This window comes from Passer domesticus, chromosome 10, assembly GCF_036417665.1.
Source record: "Passer domesticus isolate bPasDom1 chromosome 10, bPasDom1.hap1, whole genome shotgun sequence".
Lineage (NCBI taxonomy): Eukaryota > Metazoa > Chordata > Aves > Passeriformes > Passeridae > Passer > Passer domesticus.
In genome coordinates, this window is record NC_087483.1 from 34,520,072 (window position 1) to 34,544,514 (window position 24,443).

At 44.7% G+C, this 24,443-nt stretch overlaps 1 protein-coding gene across 1 annotated transcript; it reads left to right on the forward strand.

Moving 5' to 3' along the window:
- The first annotated feature begins 310 nt into the window (after positions 1-310).
- SCTR (secretin receptor) lies at positions 311-24,376 on the forward strand. Its single transcript, XM_064435125.1, is given in 15 exon segments — positions 311-391; positions 393-446; positions 449-550; positions 4,000-4,126; positions 8,328-8,438; positions 12,280-12,383; positions 12,668-12,765; positions 13,750-13,882; positions 14,697-14,850; positions 14,939-14,999; positions 15,535-15,604; positions 18,445-18,536; positions 18,630-18,768; positions 18,947-18,988; positions 19,974-24,376. Coding segments are annotated over 15 exon segments (1,530 nt in total). The 5' UTR covers positions 311-325; the 3' UTR covers positions 20,151-24,376.
- Positions 24,377-24,443: the final 67 nt, after the last annotated feature.

The following is a 24,443-nucleotide window of genomic DNA, read 5'->3' on the forward strand; positions in this document are numbered from 1 at the left end:
GCAGCCTGAAGCACATTCCTCCAACTCAGTTTCTCAGCAGAGCACTTATTCCAGGGCTCTACTTCCCCTTGACTGTTTGCTCCTGCCATTGTGGAGCTGACATCTTACAGGGGAGTCCTGCTTGGTCCCTTATCGTGGGAGCATGAGGAATGATCATTGCCCAGCGACACCCATCGATAACAGTGAATAATAGCCAGGAAGGGAGGCAGACAACAGTAGGAACATGCTCAAGAGAGGGGCTGTAATTCTTGGGACAGGGCGCTTCTGCAGAGGAGGAGGAGAGTTGCAGGGTGGACGAGGGGGGAGGGGGGTCCTGTCACTGTTGATGCTCTCTAGAGCTCAGCAGCTGGAGAGAAACATTGGCTAAGGATGGTCAAAGCTGGGAAGGGAAAAAGGCAAGGAGGGAAAAGGATGAAATGAAAAGAGCTAGGAGCCACGCTGGAGAGCGTACAAACAGCCTGCTGAACTGTGATGCATGAGGGATGAAGAAAACAGACTGTGATTGACTATGTGGACCATCTGGGTGATCTTCTGGATTTCAACTGTCCCGGTAGGTGCTCAGATCTATTTATTCCCGTTTACATGGAATCACATATTATCTGAGTAATGCTGAACACCTCTATTCCATGAAGTTGTGGTGTCTCTGTTTAAAAATGTCTGTGTAGAACCTGGGATTTTTTAGTTTTCTTCTTGCTTCTGCTGCTTCCTGCACTAACTGACAGTGGCCAGATGACTAGATGCTGGATGCCTCAGTTTCCCCATCTTTATAAAGACAGAAGTGTTACTAAGCCACTTTGACAAACACAGCAGGTGCTATGATGAAGAAGAAAAGATTTAACTCAATTCAGAGAAGCTTTACTGATTTACACCAGCAATCAATCCCTTAAGGGGCAATGCTCACATCTAACAGTGCCTCCCTGGACTCAGATTGAAGGAATGTGAAGCAATGTTTATGCCACAAAGTTTGTCTTATTTTTTTTAGCTTTAACACTTTACTGAGATTTATGTGGCAGATTGTCATTGCTGAGCTCCAGGTGCTTGGATCAGTCAGAAAGGAGAGTGGAACCTGGGCTGTGATCTCCAGGTGCTGCTCAGGTTATTCAGATTTTGAATGCATATAAAACAAGGGGTGAAATGTGTCTAGCTTGGGTGTGAGAAGTTAGGAAAGGATCAAATCACTGTTTCATTGCAACAAATGGAAAAATCAAGTTATTTCTCCCAGTTGGGAATTTTGCTCCAGCTGTGAGAAAACCTGAGCTCTGCCTAGACATTTTAATTGCAGAGTGAATGCAATCTTCAAACCTTTTGCCTTTTGATCATCTTCTGCAATAAAAAAATGTGACTGTGATGGTTTTCTTGTAATTTTGGTTTTTTATTCTTAGTACTACCTAAAGGACTCTGTAAATAGATGTCATTGCTCAGGGTGTCCCCAAGAGCACCTATTTCTATTGGTTCTTCTAATCTTTCAAAATACCTGTCTTGATTTTGCCAGGCATCTTTTGCTCCTTAAATCCTCTCATTACCCTAAATTCACTTATTTTAAAATGAAATGGCTGTGAATTCTGAATAATGTTTAGAACACTTTAAAAACTGTGTTGACTGTTGCTATCAATATTGCAGCATTTTGCCCATTCTGGAGATCTATTTATAACAGTTATCTCTGTTTGGAATGGGATTGGTATCTTGTCTTTAAACAAAATATGAGGATGTCTTTCTCTCTGTCCTGGATTCAGTTGGGATAGAGTTAATTTTTTTTTAGTAGCTGGTGAAGTGTCAAGGAGATCACAACTGTTTCAGGGAACTGTTTATGAAGAGACATAGAAACAGCACGTAGAGGAGCCCCTTTTGCTCCTCGCTCTCAAGCAGCAGGGGCGGGCTGTTTGCTCCCACTTGTGGATGGTAAACACGAGTGAGACTGAGCACAGCTGGTGCCAGAGTGGGCTTATCCGGCCGCGCCGTGGGAAGCGGATTTCGCATCGCTCCGCAAACATCCCAGCGCTCACAGCCAGCCTGCTCCCTCGCATGCCTGTGTTGGCACAAACTGGCTCAGGGACAGGGTTGGTGGAAAACAAGGTCTTTATACCCACACCTGGAAGCTTTCTGCTTTACCTGGGCTTAAAACCCTGTTAGTTGCGCATCTGTTCCCAGAAGTGGAATCTACCTGATTAGCAGAATAGGGTGGACATCACTTTGTGGGGTAAAACAGTAATTGTAAGGCAATTTAGTGTAGGAAAGTAATGCTGTGTCAGATCATCAGGGTGATCTTCACAAGTGGGTGTGCTAAAAGTGTGTGGCCTCACTCCAGACATAAAGAAATAACACAGAATTTAAATTTTTGTAAAACAAAAACTTTCTTAGGATCCACATTTCTTAAAGGAAAACAGTGCCCACACAATATAGAGGCTTTTTTAAGAGGGAATATTCCCCTCTTTCTGAGATCATTGTTAACATGTTTCCTAGCATTTATTTTTATGTATCTTAACAACTCAGACTGGTTATTTTGGCCATTTCAAATGCTCAGCATCCAAATCCTGGCATCAGAAGAGAGTTTCTTTCATATTAAGTCTTTGCATGTGTGATTCCAGAAAATTTATTACATTGTGCAAAACCAGGTGATTTCTAGTTCATTTATTTAATGACACATTAAATAGTGTTCATTTATTTAAAGACAAGGGAGAATGATACTGAAGTTAAACACAAGTTTGCACACCAGACCAATTAGATGAGGTATGATACACTGCTGAAAAGATCAAACTTTGTTCAGAAATATAATACTCAAAAAATTTCCAGCCAAAATAGTGGGAATATGGTCTCTAATGTCTGGTATGCTAAAATTTAATTGTAGAGAAGTAATAGTTCTCATTACAAGGTTTTCAGGGATTGTTCTTTCTCCCAAATCTAATCTGAAAGTGATCAGCAATCCTACAAGATTTATTAGGTTGAGCAGTAATGTGATGCTGCTGGGTTAGCTTTCTTGAAAAAGAATGTAAACAAATTTTATCTGATATTTTTCAACTAATAGAGCCTGATGAATGGCTTCTAATCTCTTCATTATGTGTGTACATACATATGCATTTTTATATATGTACATAAAAGTTCCATGGTGAGAATTTATAGAGATTTTGTGTTTATCCATTAGAGAGAAATTATCTAATTCATTATAATGGACATCCACTTATATTCAAGTTTCTTATGTCAAAAATAATAGACACTGGTAAAAATAACTTTTACCCTGCAAAGGGTAAAAATACTTTTTTTTTCTGAACAACATAACTGTTAAGACCTTGTCCTGAAAATAATTTTGTAATTATTTTCAATATTTGTCATTTTAATGGTCTGTAACTGTTTGGTTTTTTTACTGATTTTGGCCCAGCTGCATAAAACATAAACACACATTTAATTGCTACATCGGGATTGAGTGAACATTAACATTTCCACATGGTTTTATGAGAAAGCTGGCTGGGAAGATGAGAAAATGACCTTAGGCCAATTTGACATGTAGGGTCTCACGAAAATCTGGGTGAGATTCTGCTTTCAGGTGGGCTCCTGCAGCTACCAGATGGTAGCAGGGAAACGGGGTTGGGTGGTCTGCAACCAGTGGGCATATTTGGATCACTTGTGCCAGGTGTATGATTTAACACAGCCATGGGTGAGTGGCTGATTCTCTGTTACTCTAGGAGACTCCAGCAGTGTCCTGGATGTTTCTGCAGTCTTTTGGAAGAGCATCCTGTTCATGTACTTAATTTAGCAGAATAACACATTTTTCTCAATGTCAGTAATGTCAGCAAAAGGGAGAAGACATAAACTCAGTCTGTGCTTGCCTGCTGCTACTACAAAAATGCAGACTTAACTGGGAAAATTGTCTGCATTTCAAGGAAATATTGCCCACAATCAAGTGATAAATCTACATGGGTTATATGAGCATAAAAAGGATAGATTCTGTCGAGATTTTATAAGTTTTAAGAGGAAAAGTGATTCCACTGCTTTTAAAATTTGTAGATCAAAGCCATTCCACCTGTCTGTGACCTTCTGAGTGTCCTGAAAAGGGAGGAAGAAAAGTGTATGGAGACTCTGTCCCTGGAGGCAAGGAACAGAACGACTGAAAATGATCTGCTCCTGAGCTCAGGTAAAGGCTGAATGAATGCACATGATAAAACTGCTCTCACATGAACTGGGTGCCTCAAACTCAGACACCCCAGCATCCCTTCCCACAGGAGGTATGCACTTAGAATACATCTCTCCTTTAGGAGCAGAAAAACAGGTAAGATCTGTTTCAAGTCTTTGAGAGTGGGATTTTGACCTTACAGTGACAGGAAGAGTTGTGAAACCTTCTAACCCAGTTGCTTGACTGCAATCCTCACAACTTCGGAACACACCAGCAACAAAATCTTGCAAATTGCAATAATGTCTTCTTGGAAAAGGATAATTTAAAAATTCACGCCAGCAACTGCAAATTTACTTAATTATATTTACCTTAAAAATCAATGAAGACCAGCAGCCAACATTTAAATCACGTGGCTTGGAGGTTCTCATTGCTTCATCCTTGTTCCAAGTTACTCTCACCTCACAGAGTTCTTGAATTTCAGCGAGGATTTATCATCATACAAAGGAGCTTTTTGGCCTGGGAAAGTTGTGGTACTGAGTCCTCATCATGTAGACAGCTTTGCTTTCACAGCTGAGCAACTGGGGTCACGTGCAAGAGATTATTAAACCTTGCCTGTGAACTGTGTGTCATTTCCCCCAGGCAGCTGCTGGATCAGCATCTCAGAGAGAACATTGGGTGTAGGCAGCACATGTGACTATTTTTAGTGTGTGACCAGCCATCACCACTAAGGATGGGGTTGTGTCACTCACAGCATCTCACAGACTGAACTGATTCCGGGTGACTTTTGTGCACTGTAATATGGGCAAGGTTCTTACCAGCATGAGAAGGGAAGGAGTTCCCATAGATGTGCTGTGTGCAGGCTATCCTGGCCACAGATAGGCTGCCATGTGGAGCTGCAGTCAAGGTGTTTGCTTAGTTTCAAAGCCTTCCTCTCTAACAGAGAGTGTTGAAGGCACAGAATAGTCTCACTATGACCTGGCCCAAGGACAGAACTCAGAGGGAAGTTCTGTTTCCTGGTTTCTTAGGATGCCTTGCATTTTTCTCTGTTACTGTTTTATCCCTGTCCCTGGCAGACTGATGGGTGTGATCACAGCTTCAGGGCAGGACAGCCACATGGCAGTGACAGGATACCTTATGGCAGGCTTCCAGGTGCTCCACAAGGCAGATCTGTCCCATTGCATATAAGAAGTTTGATTATATTAATAAATCAATATAGTTTATTTCCGTCAGTGAAGAGCAGAGTGGTTTGTCAGCCTATTTTTTTTTTCTGCTTTGATCCTGTGATATGTCTCTAATGTTCAGCTCTGTGTTTCCTTGGCACCAGAGCTCCACAGCAGATGCAGACAAGTAAAACTCCACAGGACTGTGCAGGTGTGGACCTGCACTAGCATTAGCAGGCAGTACCAGTACAGATGGTCTTGCTTTATCTCAGTCAAATAGTATAGCTTCTCAGCAGAGAAGCTATACTAATTAATACAATTTTAAACTGGATCCACATCTTAAAATTCACCCAAAGCCTTTCATTATTGGAATTTTTTAATGGGGTAGTTCTACCTAAAATTCTACCAAAATCTAAGAGGGGTTTTTTACCTTGGTAAATTAGGGAGTAATGCTTCTATTCTGGGAAATAACACACCTGAAAATACCTCCAGCCTTTAAGGTCTGCATGCCTGAAGTCCATGTGGAGAAAACCCCATACAAGGATTTCAGTTTGAAGAAGAGAGAAGGAAAGCTGAGGAATTCAGTGCATACCCTTGGTGGGTCATGCAGAGAGAAATAAAGGCAGCTTCACAGGATGTGGGGCACCTTCCACACCTCATCCTTCCTGCCCCTGCCCCAGAAGCTTTGACTGGCACAGGCAGGAAAAAGGACAAAGCAGGGAACAAGCTCTCATCATGCCATCTCTCTGCGGTGCTCACATCTTGTGAAGATGGCACAAACAAAGGAATTCATTGCTGGGGAATCAGGCACCAAGTACCTGAGTAGTGAGTGTTTCTTATCCTCCAGCAGTAAAAAGGAAAAGGGACTCTGCCCTTATGATAACATTAGCTTGGGAAAGGGAGCAGTGTAATATTAACACAACCCAAGTCACAGTTATGCTCTTTTTAGTGCATGAGTGAAGACAAGGAAATTCTCTCGGGAGCAAGGAGCAGGGCAGGGAAGCTACTGGAGACCTGGAACCTCTGATCATGGTGACACCGTGTATTGCTGCTGGGAGAATGCTCTGAGGGAGATCCCAAAGAGCACAGGGCTGTGTGAGGGAGATGTTGCTGTGCTTTGTCTCCACCCTGAGGCTCTTTGTCTAGCTGGGGGTGGGAGACACTGGTGTTAGCCATGAGGAGTGGCAAGAAGCCCACCTGCAGGAGAAATAGCTCGGCTGGTTTTTGTTTTCTCTTTGTTTCTCTTTCACCCAACATCATAATTTTGTCAGGTTTTTCTGTGCATTGGGTCTGATTTTGGGGTTTTTTGCCTGTGGTGTTGGCATGACCGTTCGATAAACCAAACAATGCAGCGTGTTAAGTCATAAATATCACCCAAGGTGAAGTTTTGCTTGCCTTTAAACTGTTGCTTTGAAGTAAATCCTTTCCAAGACTTATAAACATTGGCACAGGGAGGACACCAGGGCTGAGGTGCCACCCTGGCTGCGAACAGCTCTGTATTTTCAGGCACTGGGCCTGTCACACAGAAGGAAATCAATACATTTCTAGAAATGTAAACATTTTTGTCAGGCTAGTGGAGGTTGGCCTTACAAAGCATGAAGTGTTTGAGGAGAGTGCTTGGTCAGCACTTCCTCCCCTCAGCTTTCAGGGAGCATGCAGGGCACGCGTCCGGATACAGCAGGCACAGGGGAGTCCTGACACACCCCAGTGGCCTTTTTCCCTCCTGTTTTGTTGCAGAAACCTCAAAGAAGGCTGTGCTAAAACCATTGACAGGGAGTGGAGGCAAAAGAGAATGAATCTGGATTATTTCAGCCTGTGTCTGGAGAAGAGCAAAATAAGAAATGGTAGGATTGCAGTTTCTCTTTGGTACAAAGAGCATCAAATGGAGGTCTTCTCCATTAACACTCTGCACCTCAGGCCACAATTAATCCATGCCAGCATCCAGCACCTAAGTAACGTGTCTAAGGAGAGATCACCATCATACTCTGCTCCACTGGCCACCAGATGAGCTCCCTGATGCATCTCCACCAGCCCTGCCCGAAGGCAAAGCAGTCAAGGGTGCAGCTGGAAAAGTCTCCCTGACTGTGAGAGGGGACCATGACAAGCCCATCCTTAAAATAAGCAGCCCTTGCACCTAACTGAAACGGGGTGAATCTGAGCAGACAAGCTCAGTGAGTGATCTGCTGGCATTTTTCAGTTCACTGCAGCCTGAGCACAGTGAAAGAGAGGCGTGTTTATGGTGATAAAAGGAAGACATTGATGCTGTTCCTCTCTATCCCTTCCCCAGTATGATGAGATTAGCTCAGCTGGTTAGAATATAGTGCTGATAATATCTGTGTTGTGGGTGTGATCCCCAAATAGGCCATTCCCTTAAGAGTTGTACTCTCTTTGTAGGCCCCTTACAACTCAGAATAGTCTGTGATTTAAGTGATCTGTGGTTTTAGTATCATCCTGAAGTTTTTTAAACTCCTAGTCACAGAATCACAAAATGGGTGAGGCTGGAAGGGACTAATGGATCAACTGGTCAAACCTCCCTGCTCGAGCAGGGTCATCTAGTTGCATTTTTTCATATTTACAAAAATATTATGTAAGGAAAACATTAGGATGACTCAAAGTGAAAGCTTTAGAAAGACTGAAAATAAGTTTAAAAATTCCCATCTGATTTCCTTCATTTTCCAGGGCCATTCAGTAGTTACCAGCAAACAGGTAGCAAAAGGCCTGATGTGAAGTTCAGAATTATTCTAATTGTGCTTTGTGTGCCTAGTAGAGACCAGTGGGATCAATGGCAAGAAAGGGACAGGTCTGGGAGCTTGCTGAGGCTGGTTTGAAGCAATCAGGACCTGCTCTGTCCTACCCAGGTCTCAGCAGACTTGCTCTGTCTTATCCAGCTTGCTTTTCAGAGCACTGAGCATCTTTGTTCCTGTAGCTGCCTTGATCTGTGGGAGATGTTGGATGGTGTTGTGCTGCTTGGAGATATCTCCCAGTGTTTCATTGTTGGAAGAAGTTTCATGGTCTTATGTCACTGGGAGATGCTGTATGGTATTTCCTTGTTGCCCCCCCAGGCAGATGTGCTGGAATGTGGGACAACATGAGCTGCTGGCCTTCATCCACTGTGGGACAGACTGTCAATGCTCACTGCCCTGAATTCTTTCAGATGCTGACTGGGAAAAAAGGTAATGTTAAAATGATGCTTTTCTCACCCTGGTATTTTTTTAAACACTTATTTATTAAACACTTTATTTTTTATTTCTTTACAAAGATGCCACACTCAGGTCTGAACTTGAAATGAATATTTTTCCCTCCTTCTTTTAAAGAAGAATAGTTACTTAGCAGATCTGTTTCCACCTCTAAGCTGAACATGGAAAAGACTGGAATTAAAGTAGCAAGATCTTTAAAGTGTTTGTATTTTCTAGCCAGATGGAAAAAAGTGCAGGAATTAAATGCTATCCTGAAAAGCAGGCTTTTAGCATGGTTTCTCAAGGAAAAGGGTTTTCTCTACTCAGGTTCTGTGTTTATTTCTGTCTTTCCCTTTTAATAACTCCTAGCACCAGTGGCTGGTCCCAGAGGAGCTTGATGGGGACAAAACTTCACACAGCATTAGGTTCACACGAGATTTGGCAAAACATCCAGCTAGGCAGGCAGAGAAGATCCCCTTTTTGCCTTCATTAAGAGGAAGTCTGCTCTGGGGATTTCTCTCTTGTCTGTGACAGGATCCATACAAGTGACACAATCCCATGGAAATTCAGGTTTCATGGCTCACCAAACAATTCACTCAAAGAGAGGTGAGCTTAAGCAATGCTTTTTTTCTGGGATATCTAAGCTAGAAATGAAGTGAAATTTATTCCCAGTAGACTACAGTAATCATGAGCTATTAAGTAAGCCTGCTTTCTGTTCATTTCTGCTTTTCAGTAATGCCTAAGAAATGTGTTTACGTTTCTCTTTAGGGAGTTAATGATTCAAATGAGAAGAGGGTTTTGCATTCTTCAGTTATAGGGCACAGATTAATGAGGTCCAGTACTTACAGAAAAGCAGACAGATTCATTTTATGAAGGGAGGAACAGGAGACAAAGTATTAGATTGTCTAATAAAGATTACATAACTCAAAGGAGAAGCACTTAGTGCTCTTTAAATGAAATCAGACATGAGCCACTCAGATTAAAATAAAAACCTTGCTACTTTATGTACACACGAACATTATCTGCCCTTTGAGCCCTTTAAGCTGGTTTAAAGCCAAAGGATAAACTACACAAAGGCTTAGATCGCTGAAGAAACCATGCGTCTGGCATCTACTTTAGCACAGTGATCCCGGCCCTCAAGTGCAGGAACTGAAATCCCTGCTGGTCCAGCCACTAGAGGGAACTGCTCCCTGCCTCTGGCCTTCTCACCGGGGAGGAAAGCAGGAATTTGTACATCCAAAGGTCATAATTACATCTGAGATGTTCACGCTCTTATCTTGGAGGTAGTCAGCTTAAACTTTAGTTGCCCTCCTTATCGAGAAGCTGATAAACAGTAATCAGAGTGACAGTGTACAAAACAGAACCCCAAGACCTGGTCCATCATCATTAGCATCTTATTTCAGTCTCTGCTTCTGGCATTTTGGGTCAAAGTCAGCAGTAGTTTAGCCTCATTCTCATGGCCACCTTCTTTGGTTTTATACTGTGGTTGGCTTGTTACTCCAGAGTTTATTTACTGCTACAGTCTTTGCCCTGTTTGAAACAATTTTGAAAAAGAAAAACAAAGATGTGCTTGCTTCAAAAGAAAAGCAAAGGTTTTCTCTCCTCACCAGTCACAAAGCAGATGGGCAGCCACAAATGCCAAAGGCACATATGTTAAGCCATGTGGATGGCTCTGAGCTCTGCCCAAACCCTGGTCTCTGCTCACTTCTAGACTTGCATTTGCAGCCCAGACTGTCTGGTCCCTTTCAACACAGCAGACCAAAGAAACAAAATTATCTGGAACCAAGTAACAGAACTGAGCACGATGCCTTAGGCAAGGAATGAAAAAAGGTGTGACAATCCTGAGGATTAAGAGGCACAGGCCACATCAGGTGGCTCCAGTGCCACAGCCATCCCTTTAGTCAGAGTTCCTTCTTGCCTAGGCAGTTCCAAAGCACCAGTAAACACCAAGCCAAATCCTTAGACTGCAGACTCCCACTCTGCTCTGAGTGGGGCATGCTGCAGTTCCCCCAGCCTGTGTCACCCACAGCTCGGAAGCATTGTTAAAATTTTCCTTGTGCCCATCCATATGATGTGCCTGGCACGATCTCCCGTGCTTTGCATGTAATGCAATAGTATGTGCACACTAGCACAGAACTTCACCTCCTCTTGTCTGAGCTGCTTTGACAGCCTCGAGCACAAAACCGTCACAGGCATGTTTACAAGCACAGTGCTTTGCTCTAGGTTAAGTAAGTGTGTCTTAATAGCTGGCACTGAAGTAGAGAACCTGCCACCACACCACCCCCTTGCTGGGTGCCAAAAGAGGCTGGGGAGAACCTTTTGGGAGAGCTGCTTCTTTCCTGGTTGCACTGCAGCAAAACGTAAAAAAACTGGCTTATAAAGCAAGCCTGGCCCTTTCAAAGATACTAAGCTGGAACAAGATGTTCAAAAAAGCATCAGAATAATAGTGTGATAAGGACACACCCAGAGCTCTTTCCACTCAGGGTTCTAAGCCTGTTTGCTGTGCCTTGCAGGTTTACAGAGGTGAGTTCAAATCAAGTGCAGACATGCTGTCAGGTCACCAGCATTAGCCCAGAGGTAGCAGGAGCCTTGGCTCTGTCCTGACAATTCCAGCAGGGCTCCAAAGAGGATAAACCATCACCAAACACTGCTGGATATGCATCTTGCTCAGTGCCCTCAGCACTGCAGGGATGTTTTGCAAGAGCCAGACACCCTAAAGTCCTCATGGCTAAATGTGTGGGGGAAAAATGGACTTTTATGGTGCCCTCTGGCAAGGCTTGTACTAGGAAAGACTGCTGGTTTCATGTCCCCTTTAAGTACCTGCTAGCATTGCCATCACTGCAACAAAGCCAGGATTTCACTCCATGGTTCTGAAGTATGATTCTTACCAGGCAGATCAATGTGATTAGGACAGAGGGAAGTTGTTTAACTTCTTTGTACAAGTTTCTCTTCAGCACATAACAAACATGTCTGCTAGGGCCACTTTCTTCCAGTGACATTGTGAGTGGCTTTGGGCAGGATTTCCCACTTTCATTTTAGAGCCAAACATTAACGTGGACAAGTTCAAAACCACCCTATTCAGCCATGTGCAGCTTGCTGGGCATTCATCTCACTCAGCATTAGGAGTCTAAAAATCAGACATCCCAGCAGAAAAGGGTCAGACAAACTGCCCTCTGTAGATACCAGTCTGAAAAATTAATTCTGCAAATGTATATTTTTCTCCAAAGACAGCCCCAAGGGACACAGTTGGACTCAAGTACTCAGCTTTCCAGAAGTTGAGCTTAAGTGAGGGGAATTTCTTCCTAACCTTTAATTTGCAAGTTAGCAAGGAAATCAACTGTGTAAAATAATGCCCAGTGTGGGAAAAAGACTTTTAGCATCAATTTAAATCTTACTGAAAATCTGTGACCATCTACAGTTTTGTGTTCTATTTGGAGCGTGACAAACCACAGTAAGGAGGTGGGAGCATTCAGCAGAGTATCAGGTTTGCATGGAGCTTGAATCTGTGCTGAACAAGTCCTGTGTTTGCTGATCTTGGAATAGTGGCCAAGAAACACCAGATGTACTGAGCAGTATTATTTATGTTGCAATTAATAAAAACACATCCATCACAGTCATCCCTGAGTGGGCAAACAACATTATGACCCACACAAGTACACTGGGCAAGTATCAACAGAATCAGCTCAGCTGCATTTTGCCTCCAGCTATGCAGAGTGCACTGCCTGGGGCAACACACTCTCCTGGCTCTTGGAGCAACCCTACATGGTGACTGAACCCTGAGGACAACCAAGATAAAACTGGAAATGGTCATGCCCCATTCTGTCTTTTTACCACACAGGTTTTGTGTACCGAAACTGTACAAGTGAGGGCTGGTCAGAGCCCTACCCGAGACCTGACATTGCTTGTGGCTACAATGTCAACGACACAACCAACGAGGCCAGGGTGAGTCTGAGTGCCCCTGACCACAGATCTGCTGCTCTGGGGCCCTGGGGAGAAACACTTTTAGGAGAGACTGATTGATGTTGTGATTTAACCCAGGTGGGGTTATTGCTACTGATGGTTTTCAGCATGAATACTTCCTGCAAGTGGTTGCTCAGGGTGAAATTTCAGTAGCTGATTTTACAAGAAAATTTATTCATTAATTAGGAAGAGGAATCTTTCTTTTGGTGTGGGCTGATCTCTACCAGGCAGGCAAGGTAAAAGTGTGATTATATGTTCCCCTGCAGCGCTCCTATTTCATGACCCTGAAGACCATGTACACCATCGGGTACTGCACCTCCCTTGTGACATTGATGATAGCCTTGGTGGTCCTGGCCTCCTTTAGGTGAGGAGAAGCATCTCTGGTTTGTGTTTGGTCAGGACTTCTGGTCATCTCAGCTGACACAAATCCTTCAATTGACTTTCTGGGCAAGCTAAAAATTTAAGTATATCTGGAAACCTTTACAGAAATCAGTGATAAAATTTATTTCTGAAATAAATTTTATCCCAGAAAATGTCAGGGCTGGTCATTATATTTTGCTCTCCTTTTCTTTCCAAATCACAGCTGGATGCATGTTGCAAATGGCATTTGCACCAACTCCCTGATGAGGTCTTCCCATGATTTCAGTGTCCCTTGGGCAGAGTGTCTTTCTCCCTGCTGCTCTTTTCCCCACTTGAGACTGTGGCTAAAACTTTGTTCTAAGTGTCACTGCACTGACTTGTGGTAAAGTTTCTATTAGCAATCTGACATGCAGCTTATCTTCACTCATCCCTGTAACCTGGAATTTGTACTGTGCTGCTTATTCAGTGAAATTAATTTCCCTTACAGTAAATGTCAGGGCGGCACCTCTGGGCAAAAGGAAATCCAACTACTTTGCAAATTTATATTCAGGCTGCACGGCCTCTGGACACAGACTATGTGAAGATTTAATACAGAAAACACTGCAGGCACAAGTGCACTGTGCTGGCAGAATAAATAAATTCATCCGGGTGTGAATAAACACCTTGGGTTCATGTTACTACAGAAAGGAGGGAGGGAGGGATGCTAGAACAAGCATATTGGCATGAAATCACAATTTTCCTGGCAACATTCAGCTTGTTTTAGTACCTGAGTGGAGCAGATATGACTGTAGCTTTTTAAGGTCTTCTCTAGGATATCCCTCTTGGGAAATGCATCAGTCTTCCCTTCACAAACAGAACTACACTGTTCTTCATTTGTCCGTTTATCACTACTAAGGATTGAAACCTGTTGTTTACAGCCACAGTTCCTTACATTGGTGAGGAATGTCACTTCACTGGATTTCTCTTTCTCTCTCTCTTGTTTTTGCAGAAGGCTTCGCTGCACAAGGAACTACATCCACATGCATCTCTTCACATCGTTCATTTTGCGAGCCTCATCCAACTTCATCAAGGATGCTGTCTTGTTTTCCTCTGAGGACACAAATTACTGTGGGGCATACACGGTAACCCTCTGCCTATCAGCTTGCTCCACCCCTCAACTTCCCAGCAGGATCCTAGCAGGATTTAGTGTACAGGGAAGGAAATCTCCATCTCAGATTTATGTTCATCATGAGGGGTTATGGGAGAAGAGAGGTATGCTCTGCCCCTTCTCTGAGAACACATTAAATATTGCTGATTTACACTGCAGTGTGAGACCTGATAGTAAGATAAGGGCTTGCACTCAGACAGTCTGGGACCTCCCAGATTTTGAAATGTTTTTTGCCTTTTTCTTTTTATTGGCAGCAAACTATTTTGAAAATTTGGGTGTGAGGAGGGGTGAAGCAACACTGGAGATGATGCTTTAAACTAAAATATAAGAATTAGGGAGAGGAACAAAAATAGGCTTGTTTTGTTTCATCCCACTAGTTTTGCTGGATATTTGTTGCAGAAAAATAACATTTTGAGGACATTTTAGTTTGTCTTTATCAGCTGCTTTTCTTGGAAAAAAAAGGATTGACAATACATTCATATGCTTCCCTAAGGTAATACTTGTGTTACTCATACTAGGAAGGTAGTAATAGTGAAATTCCCCTGAGACAGTAACCTGAATCCAAGTGTCCATGACACATTCAGTTCTTCTAGTGAGGCAGTTGATTAATGCATTTAGAAGTGCCAGCTCTGCTTTCTTGTCATGTGAACCCCTGTCTCGAGGACACCCATTTAGTTCCCCTAATTGCTATAAAATCTCTATTTGCCAAGATTAATTTACGGCTCGCTGTCTCTGCTAGAAGGTAGGAACAAACCCAGGCAGGAGCTAATTATCCTCTCTTTCCTCAGGCTGGCTGCAAGCTCACCATGGTCTTCTTTCAGTATTGCATCATGTCTAACTACAGCTGGCTCCTCGTGGAAGGACTGTACCTCCACACTCTCCTGGTGATTTCCTTCTTCTCGGAAAGGAAGTTCCTCTGGTGGTTCATCGCCCTTGGATGGGGTACTGGCTCTCCCTTCAGTGAGGACTACTGGCTTTTTCTGCCTTTGGCATGGACTTGTGCAGGAGTAACTGGTTTTTCCAATTGCAGGTGCCCCAATGGTGTTTGTGGCAGCATGGGCGACGGCTCGGCAACTCCATGAAAATATTGGGTAAGTGGTGTGGAGTGGTGGAAGCTGGCATGCCAGGGGGAGCATGCAGCCCCTGTGCAGGCTGTTCCGTGGGGTCCTGCTCATTTCTAATTGCTGGGAGCAAGTAAATCAATCAACATCCTGCTGTGGTGGGAGCCTGAATCCTAGTGTGGGTGTGAGCGGAGGTACAGCTGAGCAACACAAGAAAAGGCTTCCAATTCCATTTGAGCATTTTCAAGGGTAGGAGGTAGCCTTCAGCTATGAATTCAGACCACATGTTTTCAATATCTGTATTTAACTTTCTGAACAGTGAAACTTTGTTTCTTTCTCTTCTCCCTTTCAAAATTTTGAACTGTGTTTGTACTTAAGGGAAGGACTTGTCTCGATCCAGTGCAGGTGGGCAGTTTTCTGTCAGGCACATTGCACCACTCAGTAAGAACAGGAAATTAGTTTTGTAGAAAAGAGAATAGGGGCCTATCTAAGGTGCAAAACAGACTAAACCTGTTTGAAAAGATACCAATGTTTTGATAACTGACTGCACCTTCTATTTTTACAGGTGTTGGGACATTAACACTGATGCCAATACCTGGTGGATCATTAGAGGCCCCATAGTTGTGTCTATATTTGTAAGTCTTTTCTGGGACAAGCAGATTGAATCTGTATTTTCAAATACTGTGAAGTCACAGCTCATCTACTCAACATGCTTTAGAAGTGTGTTAATGAACTGATCTTAGGCATGTGTCTGAACTGGTGTGACCCATGAGTTACTGCTTAAGCAACTTCTGCTCAGCAGGACTTAGTCAGTAACCAATGCCCCAAAGCTAAGTTCACAAGGAAAGCTAGAGTGTTCTCCCAAGAAGCAAGAGCCTGAAGAAGATCAGGTTTCCACATCCTGTTGATTTCACATGAACTTGGCTGTTTTGTGGAAGCTTGTTTTGGACTGTTTCAAGGAAAGCTCCAGAGGAGAAATGAGTGGCTGTACATTTCAGTACAATTACTTTTGTGTCTGCTGGTCAATGCCTCTCTCAGCAAAGCCAAAACCAACTTGCCTTACATGACCACTGGCTTTTGTTTTCAGGAATAAAAACAGTTCACAGGCTGCACGCCCCTCATATTAGTGGACAACACTGAGGCACTGCTCAATGAATTAGGGCACAGGCACTGGAACTCAGTGTGAGCCTGCCCAGTGCAAGGCAGTAGTGATGACAAGAGCAGTTTGGTGTGTGTAATACTCAGCACCTGTGTTTTGAGCATTTGCTGGTACTCTCCTTCAGAGCCTGAGGTACCAGGGGGCTGGAGCTGCTGCTTGGGATAATTGTTCTGCCCAATGAAGATGCTCTGGGTCAGACCATGCTGCAATGACCTGTCTGAAACTCTAACCCAGAAATGTGAACTGCTGGTTATTCTCAAGTAACCTGCTGACACTCCAAACGAAACCCCAAGGGCTGGTTGAGGTTTTCACATTTCCAGTAATAATCATTTTCTTTGCAAAACACAAACTGCAACACTTGCACACTTCTCAGAAACCCAGGCAGCAGAGTTGGCGGGTTAAAGTTCTGCTCCCGTTGACCAGTGAGCAATCCTGCATCCCCACAAGACAACCAGCAAACCGCACAAGTGATTTGGGATCAGCTTACCGAGGTCGTGGCATTTATTTTTCTTTATGAAACTACCCTCATGCTAGGAGCCACTCAGCAATATATAAAAGCCAACGAGACCCAGGCAAGACAAAAAGCACAATCTTAGTTTATCTTTTGGTGGCCCCCACCCTATCGCCTTCCAAGTGTCCTCAGAATGCTGATCCTGCCTTGTTTAGCTGCTGAAGGCAGAAGCCGCCTGCGTGACTCTGCAGGTTTTCCTCAAGGGAGGATTTACTCAAGCCCATAACCAAACAAACAGCCAGATCTTAAAACCCAGATCTAATCTCTGTATTCCTCACAGCCTTCAGCAGTTGAAAAGGCAGAAAATCAGCACCGATAAACACCTTTGTGCTCCCAGGCTCTCGCTCATTCCTGCGCTGCCCGCGGGCAATTCCTCCGGGCAGGAATCTCGCCGCTCCCCCTTCCCCTGTGGTTTTTATCAGTGAAAAGTCCTGCTCAGCCTACACGGCTCTTCCCTGGCCTAATGGGTTAAAAATCCCAGAATACCCAGGCATGAACCTCCTTTGCTCCCCACCACCCCTGAAATATTTCTTGCCTTTATGCTCTAACTTCCCCCAGCTCTACTCCTTTCCTCCTCCCTCCCCAGCTTCCCCAAACTTCCAGCCCTATCCAGACTCCCTCAGGGGTCACAGCTGCTCCCCTTCCATACGATAACTTTAAAGACTTGCTGTGTCTGTCCCATCTCCAGGAGACCCGGTTCTTTTAGGGAGACCCACCACCCCCGAGCCCTGCTGCCATGTCCCCAGGCACGCTGGACCCACCATGAAGAGGATGCACCTCTGCCATGGTGTTTCCCGGCTCGGGGAAGGGTTAAGGGCAGGGTGCTCCAGGAGGGGTGCAGGGTGCTCCAAGAGGTGTGCAGGGTGCTGCAGGAGGGGTGCAGGCTGCTGCAGGAGGGGTGCAGGCTGCTCCAAGAGGGGTGCAGGGTGCAGCAGGAGGGGTGCAGGGTGCTCCAAGAGGTGTGCAGGGTGCAGCAGGAGGGGTGCAGGGTGCTCCAAGAGGTGTGCAGGGTGCTGCAGGAGGGGTGCAGGGTGCTCCAGGAGGGGTGCAGGGTGCTGCAGGAAGGGTGCAGCTCTGCAGGCTGTGCAAGCCAAGGGCAGATCAGCCCGAGGTCGCTCCCCACGGGGTGCGAGGCGCTGGCCACGGGACAGACAGACAGACAGACAGACACGCTCAGGCGGCTCTACCTCCCCTGCAACTCCCACTCTTTGCCTGAGGGTCAAAACAGCAGAAACAGCTATTGCCTCATCTGCACCCAAACTGAGCAGATCAGCATTTTTATCTGATACCCACCCTTCGAGAGGGGGAAAATGCAAAAGGAAGAACTCCAGAGTCGACTCTCTCCTCTCCCCACTTTTAACTACTTTGTCTCGTGATCCCAAACCACACGGAGTGTTTTTAGCAGGGAACAAAGAGCACTTGTAGTCCCCGTTAGCAAGTGATGGCTCCAGCGCTGCCCTTTTGCTGGCATCCAAAGTGGGGTCAGACTGTGCAGAGGCTGTCAGAGCCCCGCAGCCAGAGGGGACCAAACCGATGCTCCTGGTTTCCCTGCCCTTTGGTGATTTGCCTGGATGACAAGCCCTGAGCATATCCATAACTAAAGCTGCAGCAAACCAGCAGGGAAAGCAGCCAGCATCCAAGCCCAGGGTGGCCAAGCAGGCTGGAGAAGCAGGAACAGAGACTGGGATGGGAACATGGACACAGGCAGGCCAGCCCCAGCCCCTCTTTCTGCTCAGTCCAAACCCCCCAAAGTGGCTCTGCTGATTGGTTTTGTTTGTTTGTTTGTTTGTTTGTTTGTTTTTCAGATTAATTTCATTCTCTTTGTCAACATTTTAAGAATCCTGATGAGGAAGCTCAGCTCCCCTGAAAAACGGAGCAGTGATTTCAACCAATACAAGTATGTCCCTTACATCCCTTATGAGACATTCAAGGTCACCTGAGCATCTCTTGCTCCTTCTACACCAGCTTTTCTCTCTGTTTTCATTCTCAGGAGACTTGCAAAGTCAACACTCCTCCTCATCCCTCTCTTTGGGGTCCACTATATCATCTTTGCTTTTTTCCCTGAGGATGCAAGCAGTGGTACAATGGAAATTCAGCTGTTTTTTGAGTTGGCTCTTGGATCATTCCAGGTAATATTTGACAAGCTATTATTTCTTTAAAATAAGAAAAAGAGGTACAACATAGAACTCTGCAACAGACTTGAGTTTCCAATGGCAAAGCCAAGCTGTCTGATTTCCCTCGAGATGCCTCATCCCCATTCAAAAGCTGAAACTGCAATCCTGTGACCACGGTTCTTTTATCTTTTAGGGCTTTGTGGTGGCTGTACTTTATTGTTTTCTTAATGGTGAGGTGAGTTTCGTGTGTATAACAGTTCTTTTTTATTGCTGAAGCATGCCTCGTTAATCAGTGGGACACATCCCCCAATGAATTACACCTTTTGTCTGAGGGTTTTCTTCCCAGCTACCTAACATCACTCTTGAAATCCCTCCTAGACCAGGCAAGCCTAGGTAATTGTATGCCAGATGCAAACTTCACCTCTCAACTACTGCAACCCTTTCATAGATCAGATAACATTATTACTGTCTGGGAGCCGAGGGTGGGAGCACCACCCCTCACACAGTCACACTGACAGCCCACTGTTCTCACGTATGACACCATTATCTGCCACCCCATCCATGGCTGCTTTATTTACTCAATCCTTAGGAGGGGATTTATCAAAAGCTATACCCAGTCCAAGTTTATTAGGATTCTTATAAGGTAAAGCTTTAGGTAGAGGGATCATTTCCTTTGTAGTTGCATGACAACTCCCAGGCTTCTGGGCTAGAACTTGCACTCTGAAATGCTGCTGCTGGTAGAGGTGGGGGGAAACATACAAACCTGGAAGATGTACAGCTAATTGGAAGGGGGAAAAAAAGCAAGCCAGTGCCTAAGAAAGAGTCACTTTGAAATAAAGGAGGATTTTGAAATACTCTGACTGATCTGTCAACAGGGTTCAGAAAAAATGGTTTTGAAAAGAAAATATTTTTTTTACCTTAGTGTGCCAAAATGTCCTGCTTTTATATCTAAAATTAAACCAAACCCTTCCTAAGGCCAGCTAGATTCCGTGAACAGTTTCACCTGCAATTAAATAGAAAGCTGTGTGGCTGCAACAACAGTATCACTAGAAGTGTCAAGAAACAGGCCCTACCTCAACCCCTTAAACTGGGGTTTAAATAAATAAACCCAAACCTTGGCAAAGGTAACCCACTCTCATTTTCCTGTTACGCTGCTCTCTGCAGCGCAGGGTTCCAACATAAACTAGCTGAACTAAGTGTTTTGTGACCTCTCTGCCTAGGTTCAGCTGGAAGTTCAGAGGAAGTGGAGGCAGTGGCATTTAAGCAAGCACTGGCGACAGCATCTCAGCACCTCAGCCAGCAACGGGGGAAGCGGCTTGACTCAAGAGATGCAGATGGTGAGGTCCAGCCCCGCAGAGCACAGGAGAGGAACCCTCCAAAGGTCAAGTGTGCTCTAGCTCTGTGCACCCGAGGGTGCCTCCACGCCCAGACACACACGGCTGAGTCCCCTGCACTGAGCTGGGAGTCCTGTGTCCATGTCCAAACGGATCAGCGGTTCTTGGAGCACGTCTGTTCGTGTAGATCCTGTGCAGCACCATGGTTGTTTTGCAAAGCAAAATGGGCCAAAATATTATGCCCTTCCTAGAGTTTCTGCCCACAGTAATTTGTGTTTCTTTCCACACCTGCTGCTAGTTCTACCTTAAATGTGGCCTTCCATTTTCCATGTGGCTCTCCAGCATGTTTCAGGCTAAGTCAGGCTGGTGTTTTTTTGTTCTTTATTTTTCTGCTGCAGAAGCTGGGAGGACACTGAAATTTATATGATGAAGGTTACATGCCATCTTCCATGGGTTTGAAATGTAAACTTAATTAATCCCTAGAATTTATCAAGGTTCAAAGCCTTTCTGTTGTGGATGAATGGGTGATGGACACTGAGAACATAAGGCACAGCTGAGCTCCAGTTTCCTCTCATATCCTCCTCATATCCATGGCTCCAGTGACAGTGGCAGGCTCACACAGGTTTTTACCTTTGCCTCTTTTAGTGGTGGAGACCTTGGAAACAACAATGGTTCAATTTGGATATTTTGCATCATTTTGAAATGGTATCAAAGCTATTACAACATATTCCAAGGGTGACCAAAAAAACTTCAGTAAGATAGCTCATTCCTATTGTGTCTGTACCTCTGAGACTTGACCAGCTTGTATTTGAAGGGAAGAAATGAAAGCTCTTGAGACAGTTAAAGGTCAATTGAACTGGACAGTAGAAACTATCTGGTAAAAAACAATACCATAGTGGTATTCTTTAGAATCTACAGTCCCTCTGTGTACTGAAATCTGCAAGGCTGTGCACTGTAATATGCTGTCAAAAAATATCTGAGCTATCACAGCTTTATGCTCTTAAGGACATAATTAAGCACACTTCTCTGTTTTGAGTGGGAAAGGGATAAAATAATTCATCTGACAAATGAAATCAAATCTCCTACTTGATTTTGTATCCACATTTCCCTAGTTGGGGTGATTTTTGGCTGGGTTTCTTCAAGAGCAAAGAGGCTTGAACTGAAAGCACATGGTGTTTATCACTTCTCCCTCCTCCCAATCACCTACAAGACATTGGCAAAACATGCATGGCATGTCAAATGCTGCCTAGGCAGCATTCCCCAACCCCCTCTGCCAAAACTGCTCCAACGAGCTTTTAATCACACCAAATGCCTACGTGGTATGCTTTTGCCATTTTATCACAAGACAAACGTGCAGAGAAGTTCAAAGGATACATTCAAGCTTAAATTAACTGTACTGAAGCAGGTTTTTGAGCGATGCTAGCTGTCTTTGAAACTCTGAGATTCAGGGAAAAAAATATTTTTTTCACTGGCAGTGCTGACAGTTATCCCACACCCTCCCTGGTGCAGCAGGTGCTGCAGGCAGGAGAGGGAGGGCACTCAGCAGCAGGGAGAGCTCTGTGCCTGCTCAAGCCTGCCCTCCTGGTTGGCTTTCTTGCTTCATGCAGGTCATCCAGCTGTAGGAGAGTTGAACCTTTTTAGGACCAGGAAAAAAATAACGAGATGTAAAGCTGTAAACTGGCAAGTGTTTCAAGGAATTACTTTAAACTTATATTTTTGGAAATAGTAAGGTTTCCAGTTGGCTTTGTCCTTTAAAAATCAGCCAAAACAAGTGGAAGGAAGAACAGAAGCAGGATGAATCCCATGACCAAAGGAGAAGTGAAAGCCCCTCCCTGAAGGCTGGAATGAAAGATCTGACTTTTTGCTGACTCAACCCAAGCAAGCAGAGTCTCCAAACTTGTCAGGGGTTCACTCTGTCCCAGTGCATTTAGCAAATCAGATACTTCCAAAAAAATGTAACCTTAATTTCTCTGTGGCCTATAAATGAGACCAAGAAGGGTGAAACAACTTGTATGTTCCCTCTCTGAGAATTAAACATTCATCCTTCAGGCCAAAGCAGCTGTTTGTTTTAAATGCAAGTGCCTCCGTCCAGCATAAATGAAGAAATACAGATCCAGAGATACAATAAGATGTAATTAATTAGATCTGATGCAATTATTGGCTCTCACACGAGCCAGTGTAAGAGCTCAGCCCTGCAGTGCATAGCTAGGACCAGCACAAGACTGGGAGGAGCCCAGGCTGAGCATAATACCTATTTGTACAGGGGCCTGCCACATACCCCAGAAAAAAAATACTGCTTGTTTTTATATTTAAAAACCCACCAGTTCTAGCATAAATTATTGTTTTACATGGCCATTTTGGTTTTATTTGTCTTGCCTGAAATAACCAAGAAAAATGAATTATTCCCAGATTCTGTATAACATGTTCACTTCGGGCATCAAGCACAAGCCCTGTTTGTATGAAGAGCTGAGTAACTCCATAAAAGCTCCTGGATGTCAGCTGGAATTTGGAGTCCTCAGCTCTTGGGGAAGAGCACATCCACTCGGGAAGATATGAGAAGCAGGCAGCCCCTGGAGTTATGATGCTGTGACCTTGTCCTGGTTTCTGCTGGCCGTAGGAAGCTGCTGCCAACCACCACCACAGGGGAATGGGTTCTTACCTTCCCCATCTCCTGGGCTCCCTGCCCTGCTGGGGATCTTGCTTGTTTAGCTGTGCTGAAGGATGCTAGAGAAAAGAGCTGCTTAGCTCTGGGGACATTGACATATTTGTAAGCAGATGAAGAGGAACAGGAAAGCAGACCTCAGGGAGCAATGCAAAAGCAGGAGATGAAGGCACAGAGGGTGAACACAAGCTCCATATTCACGGAGCCCACCCACTTTCCTTTCATTGCACTTGCCCCTGGGTATTCAGTGTAATATGGTGGCTTTACCAGTAAATAGGACCTGAGTACCACCTTTCACACAGGCAGTTGTCATTGTTCAGGGACACTGGTGACAGCCTCTGGCTATTCAGCCCAGGTGCCCTGAGGAGCCAGTTGTTCTTCTGCAAGCCAGCAGGAGCATCAGCAGTGATGAATTTAAGAGGAAGCCATTAATGGATTTTCTCTCCAACACTGGCAACAAGGAAGTTCCTAGCGAAACCATCAAACACAAAACCCAATAGTTGTTCAGTGAATAATGACATTGTGCAATGCGTGGGGAGCTGAAAGGGGCTGTTTCAGAAGGGTTGGTACCGATTCAGTGGGGCTGGGTCCAGTGAAGGTGAGAGGCCGCAGGAATTCAGGCAACACCCCTTCCAAGACACTGCCTGGGGCAGACCTTGTTTACCCCGAAATGAGGCCCTTCTTGCATGTGCCAGCTGTCCTGGAAGGTTGAGAAGAAGGGCCATTATCAGCTCACCATAGGCCCCAGCAGAGGGAAAGACAAAGCAGGTGAGAACAGTCATGTGATATATCCTTGTAACCACCTTCCTGTGGCTTGCAAAAGCAAGCAAGGCTCAACCCCATTCCCGGTGTCCCTACAAGCACAGCTGATGAATATATTGGAGACAAAATCAAAATAACATGCTCTAGAGGACCCTGCTGGAGCAGGGAGGCTGGACTAGATGACCTCCAGTGCACCCTTCCAACCTTAACGATTCTGTGATTCTGGAAAAACACACTCCAGGCAGGAAATTTCCCTAGCCAGCATGCCCTGTATCAACATTTCCTTATTCTTATCCACAGGCAATGGCTTGTGTACAAGTGTCTAATTAAAGTTAGTCTAAACGGCTCATTAACAAGAAGTGATGTTCATTACCCTGCTTTTAAGAGATGTTAAACTGAGACAGGCCAACGACCTCTCCTGTTGGAAAGAGAACACCAGGTGCTAATTAACTTGAGATTACATAAACTAATTCAGTGGTGTAGCTGGGAAGCTCTTTTCCTGACACTCAACTAAACCTGCTAATACAGTGAGCTCTGAGAAAAACACAAATACATTTGTACTCAGATACCACTTCTTGCAGGCCAGACAATCAGAGCTGAGGAAAAGAGCAAGGATGCTTCAGACACGGGGTGCAGTGTGGGAACAGGAAGGAGAAGGACACAGGAAAGAGCTCTTTAGCTGGTAAACAGAGCACATGCAACAGCAGGAAGTCATTAAAGCGCCTACAAGGTTATCTCAAATTCCCACGAAGCAACACAGCTGACTGCCCTTCTTGTTTTGCAAGACAAGAAAGCAGTGCTGGCTTCTTGGGCTGGGGCAGACACTGGAGGGAAAAGGAGAGGGGAGTGTGTAGTGGCCTCAGCTCCCTTGGTCAGAGCTTGGGAAAGTGCCAAGCAGTCATTTCTTCATCAGTTTAGCTGGGTAGACACAC